General features: G+C 45.8%; 1 protein-coding gene across 3 annotated transcripts in view; it reads left to right on the top strand.

The window, feature by feature from the left end:
* Positions 1–15,474, top strand: part of THBS3 (thrombospondin 3) — a 246,044-nt gene that overhangs the window by 192,902 nt on the left and 37,668 nt on the right. For all 3 annotated transcript variants that reach the window (XM_069218423.1, XM_069218425.1, XM_069218424.1), the window contains 2 exons: positions 7,390–7,583; positions 10,137–10,315. In XM_069218423.1, coding sequence (XP_069074524.1) covers positions 7,390–7,583; positions 10,137–10,315 — 373 coding nt within the window. The remainder of the gene's footprint in view (positions 1–7,389; positions 7,584–10,136; positions 10,316–15,474) is intronic.

The raw sequence follows: 15,474 nt of genomic DNA, 5'->3' as shown, positions 1-15,474 counted from the left end.
GCTCCAACTGATCCTGGTTTCCTATCTAGGCACCCTACGCCGGAGAGCTTGGTTGTGCAGGCCTCCTGTTCGTCCAAGTCAGCGCCTGGTTCTTTTCCGACGGTGCCTGGGGACAGAGATTCAAAAAAGCTAGAGGCGCAGTCGAAGAAGATTTTTTCGTCCTGCAGTCTGGCGTTAAAAGCCACCAATGCAACCTGTATCCTGGGGAGGTATATTCATGCTCTGATGGATGACATCTCCTCTTCGTTTACAGAGCTTCCCCAGGGTCTTTTGGATCTTGTCTCTGATGCCCAGGCTGCTGCGACCCAAATTATCCAGACGGGACTGGATACCACCGACTCGGTAGCCAGAGCAATGGGCACAACTGTGGTGGAAAGGAGACAGGCCTGGCTCCGTAACTCGGGCTTTTCGGCAGATGTACAGTCCACATTGTTGGATCTCCCGTTTGATGGGGACAAACTGTTTGGGGCTAAGGCTGATTCGGCCTTGGAACGGTTTAAGGAGAGCAGGGCCACGGCTAAGTCGTTGGGACTCCAAGCTCCTTCTTCCACGGCCTCTTCCAGATTCTTCAGGAGGTTTCGTGGATTTGGGCGTGGCTCTTCCTCCTCTTCCTTTCGGGGAAGATATCAGCAACCTGCCTCTTCCCATCCCTATAGATCTTTTAGGGGGAGGGGTAGGGTCCGCACCAGGGGAGCTTCTCAGCAGCACTCTGCCTCTTCCTCATCCTCTGGCGGGGTGCAGCAGGGGAAGCAGCCTTAGGCTTCCACCATTTCCCACTCACTCCTCTCCTGTAGGGGGAAGATTACAGCATTTTCTCACCAAATGGGAGACTGTTACGTCGGACACTTGGGTTCTCAGTGTTGTGGGAAAAGGCTACACCCTTCCCTTTCGGGAGTTTCCGCCCCTCATCCCGCCCCGCCCTTCGTATTGTTCACAAGAACACCTCCTGTTGCTAGAACAGGAGGTAGAAGTCCTCCTTTTAAAGGGCGCGGTGGAGTTGGTCCCGGAGCAGGAAAGGGGTCAAGGAGTTTACTCAAGGTATTTCCTGATTCCCAAGAAGGATGGTCGTTTGAGACCAATTCTGGACCTGAGGATCTTGAATTGGTTCCTCAAGCAGGAAAAGTTCAAGATGCTGACCCTAGCACAGGTGCTTTTGGCGTTGAACATGGAAGACTGGATGGTGTCTGTCGACTTGCAGGATGCTTACTTTCATATCCCGATACTCAAGTCACACAGGAAGTATCTCCGGTTTGTGGTGGGATCGCAACACTACCAGTTTGCGGTCCTTCCGTTTGGTCTTACTTCAGCACCTCGAGTCTTCACGAAGGTGATGTCGGTGGTTGCGGCAGAGCTCAGAAGGAAGGGGATAGCAGTATTCCCTTACTTGGACGATTGGTTGATCAAAGCCAAGTCCCCGGAGCTTGTGTTGCGTCATCTGCAGTCAACAACCCAGTTGTTGTTCGACCTGGGCTTTTCGGTGAACGAGCCCAAATCTCACCTAGAGCCCTCTCAGCACCTTCTGTTCATAGGGGCAGTACTGGATACAACATTGGGTCGGGCCTTTCCTCCGCCTCAGCGGATTCAAGATATTCAGGATTTGGTTCCAATGTTTCGAAATGGAGCGGTAGTTCCAGTCCTCAAGGTCCTTCGTCTGCTCGGTCTTTTTGCCTCCTGCATTCTGTTGGTCACGAATGCTCGCTGGCACATGAGGGCTCTTCAGTGGTGCCTCCGAAGGCAGTGGTCTCAACACAGAGGGGATCTAGAGGGTACTGTCAAGATCTCCAGAGATGCTGCTATGGATTTGAAGTGGTGGATTGCAAGCAACAATCTTTCACAAGGAAAGACGTTCCAGCAGTCGCCACCAGTGGCCACAGTCATAACGGATGCTTCCACTCTAGGGTGGGGAGCTCATCTGGGGGATCTGGAGATCAAAGGTCTTTGGTCTCCAGAGGAACAGATTTTTCACATCAATCTGTTAGAGTTACGGGCTGTACGTCTGGCTCTCAAGGCCTTCCTCCCTTCCCTTCGTGGTCAGTCGGTACAGGTCCTAACGGACAATACTACCACGATGTGGTACATAAACAAGCAGGGAGGAGTGGGGTCGTACCTTCTCTGCAGAGAAGCTCTTCGACTATGGTCCTGGGCAAAGGACCATCGGATTTGCTTGATAGCAAACCATCTGGCCGGAGTTTTGAACGTGCGTGCGGACAGTCTCAGTCGCCACTTCTCGGCAGACCACGAGTGGCGTCTCCATCCAGATCAAGTCCGTTTAATCTTCCAGAAGTGGGGGTTTCCTCGGGTAGATCTGTTCGCCACTCGAGAGAACGCGCATTGTCCGTTGTTCTGCAGCCTTCAGTATCCGATGCAGGAAGCGTTGGGGGACGCGTTTCAAATGACCTGGTGCGGCCAGTTGCTTTACGCGTTTCCTCCCATACCCTTGATTCCTCGAGTATTGAGGAAGATTCGCCAAGACCGGGCTCTAGTAATCTTAATAGCTCCGGATTGGCCAAGGAGGGTGTGGTACTCCGACCTTCTCCAACTCTCAACGTGCCCGCCGCTCCATCTCCCTTTCAGGGCAGACCTCCTCTCACAGTCGCAGGGGCAGGTTCTACACCCCAACCTCCAGAGTCTGCACCTACATGCCTGGAGATTGAACGGGGCAACCTGAGTTCCTTCTCTCTCCCGCCTGAGGTAGTGGATGTTATATTAGCGGCCAGGCGACACTCCACTAAATCTATCTACGCTAATAGGTGGTCTAAATTTGTTGCGTGGTGTGGAGAGAGGCAGATTGATCCTTTACATGCTCATCTATCGGACGTTTTGTCTTTTGCTCTATCTCTGGCGCAGAAAGGTTGTGCAGTGGCTACCATTAAAGGTTATTTATCGGCCTTGTCAGCCTTCATATGTCTTCCAGACCAACCATCTTTATTTAAATCCCCTATTGTTATCAGATTCTTGAAAGGTCTTCTAAATCAATATCCTCCAAAGCCATTCGTTATGCCGCAATGGGATTTGTCCTTAGTCCTGACTTTCCTTATGGGGTCCCCTTTTGAACCTATGCATTCTTGCCCCTTGAGGTATTTGGTTTTAAAAACAGTCTTCCTGATAGCTATAACATCAGCAAGGAGAGTGAGTGAGTTGCAGGCCTTATCAGTAAAACCCCCTTATACAACTTTTTATGGGGATAAGGTGGTGTTGAGGACCAAGGCTGCTTTCCTCCCGAAGGTTGTTTCACCCTTCCATTTGCTCAGGCAATTACTTTGTCCACGTTCTATCCTCCGCCTCATCCTTCCAAAGAGGAAGAAAGACTGCACCGTCTGGACCCAAAGAGAGCGTTGAGCTTCTTTATCGATAGAACAAGGGATTTCAGGCTGGAGGATCAGCTGTTTATTGGATACGTGGGCAAGAGGAGAGGAAAGGCAGTCCACAAGAGAACACTATCCAGGTGGGTTGTTCTTTGCATTAAAATATGTTACTCTTTGGCAAAGAAGGATCCTCCTGAGGGCATTAGAGCTCATTCCACCAGAGCTAAGTCGGACACTTCGGCCTTAGCCAGAGGTGTTCCTGTGGTCGACATCTGCAAGGCCGCAACTTGGTCGTCCCTTCACACTTTTGCAAAACATTACTGTTTAGATTCTGAGGTTAGAAGGGACGGCCATTTTGCACGGTCAGTGCTGCAGGATTTCTTGGTTTGACCATTTAGGCACCCACCGCCGGGCGTGGTACTGCTTTGGGACTCTATTCATGAGGTGAGGAATCCACAGGTAGTTGTATCCATCAGAAGAACGAGTTACTTACCTTCGGTAACGACTTTTCTGGTGGATACATTAGCTACCTGTGGATTCCTCACGGTCCCACCCGCCTCCCCGTTGCCTTTATGGTCTTGCCAAGTAATCCTTGAGTGCGCTCCTCTTGGTCTTTGAGGGTGCAATAGATGTATATATAATATATTTATATATATATATATGTATATATGTATATATCTTTATGTATATACTTGGTGTGTGTATATATTTTAAAAGAGAGAGTTTTATATATATATATATGTACATAAAAAGATTTACAGTTATTCATACAATGTGGTGTATTTTTACAATATAATGGATGTTGCCTTGCTCTTTCATTGCATTGCCTGGTTGTTCTCATGCACGTAAAAAATGATTGGTACTGACGTCTGCACGTCGTCGAGGACCTCTTATTGCCTGTATGACGTCAGACGGCGTCGCGTGGGAGACAGTGACGTCCTCATCGACGTGCAGAGACTAGTAAGAAGATTTCCGTCGAATGCTGGCGCCATGGGAGTATTCATGAGGTGAGGAATCCACAGGTAGCTAATGTATCCACCAGAAAAGTCGTTACCGAAGGTAAGTAACTCGTTCTTCTGGCCTTGACGTCAGCTAAGAGGGTTAGCGATAGCCAAGCCTTCACAATTTCTCCACCTTTCCTCCAATTCAAGCCAGAGGTGGTCATTTTGAGAACTAATCCAAAATTTATACCTAAGGTTCCATTGTCTTTTCACCTAAATGAGCCGGTGGTTCTCAGAATTTTTTTTCCAAATCCACAGACTGCAGAGGAGCGCGCACTACATTCTCTAGACATTAAACGCTGTTTAAAATTTTATATACAAAGGACAAGCAACTTCCATAAATCCGAACAACTGTTTGTCAGTTATGGAAGGATCAATAAAGGTAAAGCCGTTACTAAGCAGACCATAGCGCGCTGGATCTCTTCTGCCATACAGTTGTGCCACCAGTTGGCAGGGAAGCCATTATCATCCAGTGTCAGAGCGCACTCCACTAGAGCGGTATCCACTTCAGCAGCTCTATTCGCTGGAGTCCCTCTGAGCCAGATCTGCAGGGCGGCAACATGGACACGTGCTCACACATTTACCCAGCACTACTGCCTGGAAGCTACGGAGAGAATGGATGCTGCGGTAGGACAAGCAATATTACGTAATTTATTTGCATAAGGTGAGCCAATAACCTCTTACCCTCCATCCTCTATGCACTTCTAGAAAGATAATTTTATGTTTATATATCTGTGTGTGTGTGTATATATATATATATATATATATATATATATATATATATATATATATATATATATATATTTTATATAGGTAATATGGTTAGCGGTTGATTTGCAAATGTTAATTACCTATATGAGTTCAGATAGCATGCATTATACACAGGCATACTCTTGGTGTTTCAGAACTCAATTTTTTTTTCTTACTGCTGGCTATTCTGATGCAAGCATGTGAATCTATGAAAGATACCCCAATACTGGAGAAGAAAATGAGTTACTTACCTGTAACTGTGGTTCTCCAGTATTTGTATCTTTCATAGATTCACATGCGACCCACCCTCCTCCCCAGAGAGGCTCACCTCCTTTGGTTTTTTCCGGTAATCTCTAGTGCGGAGAAATCTGAGAGACTGAGCCTCTGTGCTGAGGGTTCTAAAGGGGTGGTCACGCCTGATTGGCTGAATTTTGGGCTCTTTATAAAGAGGCTGATGGTTCTACAATTGAATGTTTTTTCCTATTGACTTCAATGAAAAAAGAAAAAAAAAAAAAGAGTTTTTCTCTATTTATTGCTTTCTATGTACCGTGGGACTCCCACTTCGACGACGGGGAATGATTCAGGCATGTGAATCTATGAAAGATACAAATACTGGAGAACCGCAGTTACAGGTAAGTAACTAATTTTCTTTTCTTTTATAATTGTGCTTGGTCCTGAAAGCTGGTAAGAGGATGATCTTAGGACAGCAAAGCCTTTTGGTGACATTTTTGGGAGAAAAAAAACACACACTTTTGGCCAGCACTTGTTCCCATTTTTCCAACAAAACCCACAATGTTGCTATATTTCAGCTATTTTCTCAGTCCCCTTCAAGGAAATCCACAAACTCGGAGTACCTTTGGAAACCCTAAGATGTGGGGACCAAAAGACATACATTTGACCAAGATACCTTTTGTGGAAAAAAAGTAATGAAAGCTCCAGCACAAAGTGCTCCAACCACCAAATAAATGTCTCAGCTCAGGGGTTGAAAAAGCCACAGCAGCTACAGGATTAAACAGCTTCTCTGCCTGCCTATCGATTTACTGCATTACCACCTTCTGGTGATTATTTTATAGCTGTAGATGTGAATTTACAGACCAAATTATGCCAGATTGACAGGGCTGGGCTACTGCACTCACAGAGATTGAAATTTGTTAGCCACATTTGATGCTGTCTCTATCTCTTATCTTTGTATCTCATTGCCTCTCACTTTCCATTTCCTTTTAGCAGTCCCCTAGCTTCCTGTAACCCCTCTCTGTTTGCCCCGTCAGTCTCTGGCTGCACCGTTCTCAGTGTTATTCAAGGGGCCTGGCAGAGATTGTTGGAGTAAAGAAGCACTTACGTAATGAGTCCAGTTAATTATTTGTAAAGAAAATTTAAAAAAAATACTATCTCACAAAGATGATACTCTTAGGCTAACTTAGTTATGGATGCCAGCTTTCAAGAACTAATGGACCCTTTAATTAAAATTGACTGGTCTGCCTAAGGAGGAGACATAGCTAGTTTTGAAAGCTAGCAAACAAAAATGTATTTGTGTAATAAAGTTATTATATTTTTGAGTCGTCCCACATTTTTGACTTTCTGGCCATAAAATATTGTTCTCTTATTTCTGCTGACTAATGAAGTCGAAGTTACAGAGCCCAGCGAATACAGAAAAATGTCATGAGGCTCAGGAATAGTATCTATTCTCTGGGATGTGTGTGTGAGGTCTTGATCTGGAACAGTAGCATGTCAGAATAGAGATGAAGCATCAGAGGTCACACTACAAGGAATGGCAGTGGTATGGTAAGTCAGGATGCAAATACATTAGGATGGGTTCGTGCAGACTAGCTTCGGAGATAGCAGAAGATAGAAGATGCTGCAGGATGGGAATGAGGTGCCTTTGCAGAACGATGTGCTGGTTCCACTTTTGGAATAGCAGAAAATGCTACACGTCAGCAGTGAGGTGCCTTGCTGGTTTCTCTATTTGAATTACAGAGGGTGCTCGAGGCCCGGATGTCTGTGCACTGACAACGCCATGTGTTGGGCCCAGTTTTTTAGTAATAGAAGGCTAGCATCCAGAGATACACATGGTTAAAATGCCTTGACTTCACAAGGGAATGGTTGGTGGTGTGTGTGTTTTTAAGGTGGGGGCAGTTCTGGGTAACAGAAGATTCTGTAGAATAAGGCTATGTTGCCTTAACAGAGCTGACACTAAACCAAGAATAGCTACTGCCTCTGCTGCCCTCTGAAGGGAAGGATTACATTTTGTGAAATTTTTAGGGTTTTGGTGAGTTGCTTGGATGCTAGACCATGCCTATGTGGTGGATGTTTCATGTGGCCTGTGTGTTTTTCAGGGATGATGATGGTCACCAGGATACAAAGGACAACTGCCCTGAAATACCGAACAGTGCTCAGCTGGATTCAGATAACGATGGAATTGGCGACGAGTGTGACGACGATGATGACAATGATGGGATTCCTGATTACATCCCGCCAGGCCCCGATAACTGTCGTCTCATCAATAATCCCAACCAGAAGGACTCTGATGGTGAGCCTCACAACATGTTGGTGGTCAGCAGGGATTCATTTGGTGAAACAATTATCCCTACATGTGGATTCCACTCTCAGTGCTGCTGAATGGTTATTACATAGAAAAACCTAAGTAAGATAAAGTTTTACTGCACAAACTGCTCTTAGCATCTTAAAAGTGGAAAAATAGTTCTCCAGTATTGGATCTTTCATAGATTCACATGCTTGTATCAGAATAGTTAGCACATAACGTTACAGTGTTATAGTGGATGGTGGGATAGGATTGAGCAAAAGTGGCTCACCTTATTTGAATAGATGGTCTAGTACTGCTTGTCCCACCGTGCATCATACCCCAGCCACTCTTGTTCTGTTTCCCCCCCTCCATTACAGACAGGTCATCTGCCCTTGTGCTTCTCGGCTTGCACTGGTCTTGGGCCGGTGAGATGCCTGCGGCTCTCTCTGTCTGTCTTCCAACTCTCCTGGATTGATTTGTCCCAATAATCATCTGTGGAATCCTTGCATCATGATGTTTGTGTTTTCAGGGCATCCACCCATCAGCATTCACCATACGCACAAACTCCATGTATTCATCCATCCATTCACACACTCCATTCGTCCCCTCAAAAACCAAATCATGCCTGCCCATCCATCATTGCATACTTCAATTCATCTACCCACACATTCCATCCATCCAAGACATCCAACCACCCATCCAAAAACTCTGTCATCCAACCAGAAATCCAGCCATCCACTCAACCATCAATCTCTCCATCCAGCCACCAATGCATCCTACCCACTCAAACCTAATTCACAAAAAGTTAAAGAAGACTCAGTTACTGGATGTAAATTATATTGCTAGTGTGTTTAACATACATTCTCCAGCCGCTCCACCACCTTCTATTTGACATACATTTAACAGCCATTCAATCACCTATTTGACATACATTAACCATTCATTCAGTAGTCATCACCCATCTACATTCACCATTTACCTCCAAGTCACTGTTTATTGGCCTTCCATCACCAGTCAACAGACGTTCGCAATTTATCATTAATTGGCCAGTCACTGTTCATTAGTATTTGCCATCCATTCACCATATATTCATCATTTACCTTCCATTAACTTCCACTGTCCATCTAACATTGACCATCCTTTCCACTCATCATATGACAACTAATCTTCATCCTTTCACCAGGCATTCTCATCCATTATTCATCCAGTCTCTGTTTACTCACTGTACATTCACAGACCATCCATCCATTTATGACCCTTTGGCTGGTCACGATAAATTGACCATCATATAACAATCTATTCACTGACATTAACCACTCACTATCCATTATCCTTTCACCAATTATTCACTGTTTATCTTCAATTCCTAATCCATTCACAAGCCATCAATACATCATGAATCATTCATTAACCAACCCCAATCCTCTATGTATTCACTTTTTATCACCTGCCCACCACCAGTTTATCCTACATTTCCATTCTCATTCAGACAATGTTCATCATTCACCATTTATTCAGTATTTATCCACTAGTGAGCAAATATTTACCATTTACATTAATTTAACATTTACCCCCTCCCATTGTCCTTCATCGATTTGCCAAATACTATTTGTTTCACCATCTGTTCACAATTCACATTTTTCCACTCAATTTGCCAACCTTTGACCATTACCTTAATATTCACTATCACCAATCTCATCACTCACTTACTTGTGTGATTCACAAATTCAGCATTAATTCACCATGTTCCATCCAGTCTCCTTTAATCCACTAACCATTAACCATCAACCATTTAGCTCTTCATCTTCCGATATCTATCCATTGAAAACCGACAATAATTCCATTCACCATTTCTTTTCATCATCCATCCATCTACCCTCCAGTTCCACCCCCCATTGTTCTCAGTCTGTTTATACAGACACTGCTTTAGCCAGTTTAGACAAAACTCCATTTTGATGGACCCCAAGAACTCGTATAAGTGATCTCTAGCACTGGACACAAAACTCCAGATGTGAACCCCCCAGAATGAGTACAATACACATGAAGTGGCCTTGGAAACTGAACACAACGCTCCTGCTGAGGCATGTGATACTAGATTGATTTTGTCAATGCTTGTTGTGCTTCTGTTTTGATTTTCCAGCAATGAATTCCTAGGTTCTAAACGTCTCTGCTTATAATCTCACTTCTAGTAACCCTTCACCTTCAAATGCAGTGACTATGATCTCGAGAAGCTTTGACCTATTACCAACACCTAAGCCATGCCAGAAAAAGCAGAACATTTACCACCAGATAGGTGGTACCTGAGCTTGAAATTTGTGTCGTGTCATTCCATGTAGTGAATAGCAGGGTTTCTAGCACAGCTTGTGTAGTTTTCTCATGAGGAAGTGACGCATCCTCTTTTAATATAGGTTTGTACCACGACAGAGTGACAGTTTTTAACAATCTGCAGGTTTTTGTTTCTTGGTTATTGTCTATCCTGTGTTACTCCTCCTTTGAGGTGTTCGTCCTGCACAAAGTAATGTTAGCCCTTCGCTCAGTTGTTATTTTATCCATTGACAGGTGATGGCGTGGGCGATGTTTGTGAGGAAGACTTTGATAATGACACAGTAATAGACCCTCTCGATGTCTGCCCAGAGAGCGCAGAGGTCACACTGACAGATTTCAGAGCATACCAGACAGTCATCCTGGATCCAGAGGGTGATGCACAGATCGATCCAAATTGGGTTGTTCTGAACCAGGTACAGTATGTCCTGTTCTCTACTGTGCAGTGTACCATGCTACAGTTGCACCTGTTGAATAATGGGTCACTGCATTGATGGGGTTTTGCAAACTAACCACACAATTTAGCTGTTTTTTTGTATTACAGTGCACTCACGTCCGTAGTTTTGCTTTCTTTATAAGAGTGAGGTGTTCCTCCCAAAAGTGGTTAATATCTCTTCCGTGTGAATGAAGAGGTGTTTGGAAATTCGATAAACTATAGTAACTGGTCTTTGAGCATCAGCTTGACTTGTAGTTGAAAGATAAAATGCAAGTCCTGTTTGTCAAGGTCAAAACTGTTTGCAGGAAGCAATGGCGTCCTTGGCATCTGAGGGTAAAATTCATGGCCTGGAGGTGATATATATGGACAGAGGACATAATGTGATAGGTCTTCTATCTTCTGAATCTCAGAAATGGAGGTAGACAGGAATGGTGCTTTACTTCATATATAAACATTATATGGCAATTCATAGCCCTGAAGAGACTGTGAATCACTCCAATTTGCATCAAGATTGTGCGCACGTTCTCAAAGTACTTGGTGAACGGAGTGTCTAAGAATACCCGCACTGTATCATAAGCAATATATAGCATGACAATTATCCAGTATTGGATCTTTCATAAATTCACATGCTTGAATCATACCCGTCGTCGAAGTGGGAGTCCCACGGTACATAAAATAGCAATAAATAATAAAAAAAAATGTTTTGCCATAGGCTATAATGGAGCCAGCAATTGCTCACATAGCCTATCCATGTCCTTTTGTGAAAGGACCCAAACCTGCCTGCTGTCCAATCAGGCACCAGCACCCTCTAGAACCTTCTCCAGAGAAGCTCCCTTCTTCAGATTTTCTACCGCACGTCGTGTGAAGGGAGTCTCCCTGAGCTCTGCTCAGTTTTTCTTCTACTTCAGAATTTTTTCTCTCAAAAGAGTTGAAAATATGTCGGATTCTTCTAGAAAAGGCCTATTCCGCCCTTGCAAGACCTGTGGAAAGAAAAGGCTCCATGTGGATGACCCACATAAAGACTGTTTGTATTGTCTCTACCCACAACACCAGGTTAAGGACTGCAAAATATGTCGCACCTTCTCCACAAAGACCCTCAGAGACCGTGAGGGCAGGCTCCTGACATGGTTACAGGCCAAATCCTGTACTTCAGGTGAGGAGAGTGGGTCAGAGAGGACACACAAAAGGTCCAGATCTGAGACCTGGGCCACACAGAAAAATCCAGGAAGAGGCAGAAATCACATCATGGGGAAGGGCTTACAGACTTCAGTCTCCTCTGAGCCTTCCTCTCCTCTTCAAAAGAAGGAGTCCTACCGTCTATCTCCTTCCTCAGAGCCTTCCACTTCTGGAAAAATGACTCTAAAAATTAGATCGACAACAACACCGTCGACGACTGCGACGACGGTACCAACAACTACCGTCTCCACTATATCGTCGACGAGACAGTCGTCAGCGTCCACTACCTTAACATCGACGGTAAGGGATCCTATTCCCTCTCTCAAAACTCCGTCGACGAGTATAGTAAAAACATTGTCGGTTGCAACACCGTCGACGACTGCCCCGTCGACTATAACGTCAGCAACGCCATTGTCATCGGCGCTTTCGCCATCGACGGAGATACCGTCAAAGAAGACATCCTCGACGAAGTCACTACCGTCGACGACACTACCGTCGACGACACTACCGTCGACGACACCACCGTCGGCGAGACCACCGTCGACGAGACCACCGTCGACGGAAAAATCTGTACCATCCACGGCTGCATCAACGTTCACGCCATCGACAGCACTGGTGCCTAGTAGACAGATTGAGGCCACTCCTGCCTCTTCCAGGTCTCCAGATCTCCGAGCCATCCTCGACGAAGTCACTACCGTCGACGACACTACCGTCGACGACACCACCGTCGGCGAGACCACCGTCGACGAGACCACCGTCGACGGAAAAATCTGTACCATCCACGGCTGCATCAACGTTCACGCCATCGACAGCACTGGTGCCTAGTAGACAGATTGAGGCCACTCCTGCCTCTTCCAGGTCTCCAGATCTCCGAGCCATGGTCAGGATCAGATCTCTACCTGCACCGGACATTTATCCAACTGACACATCTCCAAACAAGGTGTCGGCTTTAGTACCCAGTCATCTTCTTGACTGGGAGGAATCTGACGAAGGTCCTTTCGGAGATGCACATAGCCCCTCACAGCTCCATGTCAAGTACCAAGATGAGGATGAAGAGGATGAGTATGAACAGTACCAACCATACTACTCTCATCAGGAACAATATTACAAAACACGAGAGCCTCAACACAGAGATACTGTACAAATGCCTTCCTCCTTAATCCAGGATTTACAATCCATGCTTACTGCAGTATTGGAACTTTCATAGATTCACATGCTTGAATCATTCCCCGCCGTCGAGATGGGAGTCCCGGTATAAATTTTCATAAGTAATGTTAAAACATATTGAAGAGAAAAAGGCCCTAGGCCTCTTCAATTTGATAGTCTATCAGAGTCATTTTGTGAAAAGGACCAAACTTGATCCTCCACCAATCAGGCGACAGCACCCTTCAGAACCTCCTGAGAGAAGCTCTAGCACCTCAGATTTTCTACCGCACGTCGTGCTAGGGAGTCTCCTCAGAGCTCTGCTCTGTTTTCACACCTTTATTCAGCTCTTTTTCTCTCAGAGAAACTCAATTATTTTGATTTGTCAGCTATTTTTCAACTATGTCTGACAAGGAAAAGAAAAGTCTCTTTAGAGACTGCAAGACTTGTGGGAAGAAAAGACTTCATTCTGAAGATCCTCATCAAGACTGCATTTACTGCCTCTATCCAGATCATTCAGCCAAGGACTGTAAGATTTGCCGTACTTTTTCTTCTAAAACTTTAAAGGATAGAGAAGGCAGATTACTAATATGGCTGCAGAAACTGAAGCATAGGAAGGATCCAGTTTCTGATTCTGAGAGTGAGGAATCATCCACTTCCAAGAGATCAACTAAAAGAGCAAGATCATGCTCTAGATCTCCCTCACAAACCTCAAGGAAAGCCCTCAAAAAGACTGCTTCAGGGTCTTATAAGGGTCGCAGCCCATCTTCTTCCCCAACTAGACTCTCAAGTAAAGAGGGGAAAAAACATTCTTCCAGTTCTGAGAGGCACAGGAAATCCTCATCTGTTCCACCATCTGTGCCTTTCAAAAAGCCATCTTCTGTGACTGGAAAAAAGGCCTCGTCGACGGATTCCCCGTCGACGGCACCGTCGGTGGGCGCATTGCCGACGACTCCAACTACTTTAGGTGTTCCGTCGTCCACGGCTTCGTCGATGAGTACACCACCGTTGACGAGAACTACGACGACTTCAGCGTCGACGACCGTCTACACCTCGTCATCGTCCACGGCGCTGTCAGTATCAGCTTTACCGTCGACGAGGACTTCGTCGACGGTAGACTCGTCGGCGAAGCTTGCGGCTATTAAAATAACAGTGCGTCCAGCATCGACGGCACCGTCTACGACAAAGTCAGTTTACACGTCGTCGACGAGATCGTCGACGACACCGTCGACGAGGAAAAAATACCAAAAAAGAACAGAAACATTAACTCCAACCCACACTTCACCTAGTAAGGTATCCTCCCTGGTACCAGTACATCTTTTGGAGGGAGATGATGATTCAGACGAAGATGGGCCTTTTGGTACGGCCCACAGCCCCTCTGAATTGAATGTAAAATATCAGGAAGAGGAGGAATATGAGGAAGCTTATGATCCCCAGGCTTCCTTGGAGCATCAGCAGTATCAACAGGGAACGTATATCCCTTCCGACCTGCTTACTGGCCTTAGAGCCATGTTGGTGGATTATAACAGAAGGTTTCCTCCACAAGGAGAACAGCCTCATCCATCGCCCATTTCTGGTCCTTCTACTCCACATCAAAGACGGACGACTTTGCATCTCACAGATGTGGCTACCCCAGACATGACAATTCCCCAGGACACTGACATTTCAGATGGAGATCAAGAAGAAGGAGAGCTCATAGATGCTCACTCAGAGTGGGGCGAGTATATTATTCCTGCTCCATCTTCTCCTTCTCATTCGAAGGTGGAGTCCCCACCTGAAGACATTGGAGGTTTTCACAATCTCTTAGAGAGGGCAGCCAAGCGCTTTGCATTACCGCTACCTACGAAGCAAACAGATTGTTTCCTTTATGATTTTAAAGAGCCCTTCCAGAAGTCTGTGCGTTCCATCCCGATGATGAACTACTTGTGGGAAGAAGGCCTTAAAGTCATGACTAATCCATCAACAGTCACAGCAGTTTTACTACGTCTGGATAAGAAATACAAAGCTCCCGATGATGCCCCAACATGCTTGACAGGCCATCCTCCTCCAGATTCCGTAGTAGCTCAAGCGGCTCAAAGAAGATCAAAGAATCCTTCGGCTCCAATTTCTGCGCCCCCAGATAAGGAGGGTAGAAGGCTAGACAACATAGGAAAAATATTTTCTTCTATGGCCAGCTTAGTGCTTAGAGCTGCCAACTCCTTGGCTATTTTGTCTCGATACGACAGACAGCTTTGGGCAGATATTGCACCTTTCATTAGTCAACTGCCGGAAGACGTAAAATCAGAGGCAAATAAGACTGTGCAAGAGGGTCAACGCGCGTCTGCAGAGCTTATAGACTGCGCAATGGACATAGCGACCACTGCTTTCAGACAGCTTGCAGGCGCTGCTGTATTAAGAAGACAGGGCTGGCTCAAAGCCACCTCATTTCGTCCAGAAGTCCAGAATAAGATCCTAGACTTACCCTTTGATGGCCAAGCGTTATTTGGGAAACATGTGGACGAAGCCCTACAGTCAATTAAAACGGACACGGACACTGCAAGGTCACTAGGGACCCTGCAATATCGGAAATCGTCCTTTCGCCCTAGGGGGCGCGGCCAGCCCTCTTACAGAGGAGGGTATCAACAACAGAGATACTCTTCCTATCCGTCATCTTCACAACAATTTCGGCCATACTATTCCCAAAGACAGCCGACTCAACCAGCCTATAATACACCGGCAGGCCGTGGACGCTCAACCCGCCCTGCTAAGGATGCAGCTCGTAGAACCTGATGTCTTCGAGGCGCCGGCTACGCCCAGTCTTCCTCCTGTCACCCTGGGCGG

Source organism: Pleurodeles waltl, chromosome 12 (genome assembly GCF_031143425.1).
Source record: "Pleurodeles waltl isolate 20211129_DDA chromosome 12, aPleWal1.hap1.20221129, whole genome shotgun sequence".
Lineage (NCBI taxonomy): Eukaryota > Metazoa > Chordata > Amphibia > Caudata > Salamandridae > Pleurodeles > Pleurodeles waltl.
The sequence above is the reverse complement of the archived record's forward strand: the minus strand, read 5'-3'. Positions and strand labels throughout refer to the sequence as shown.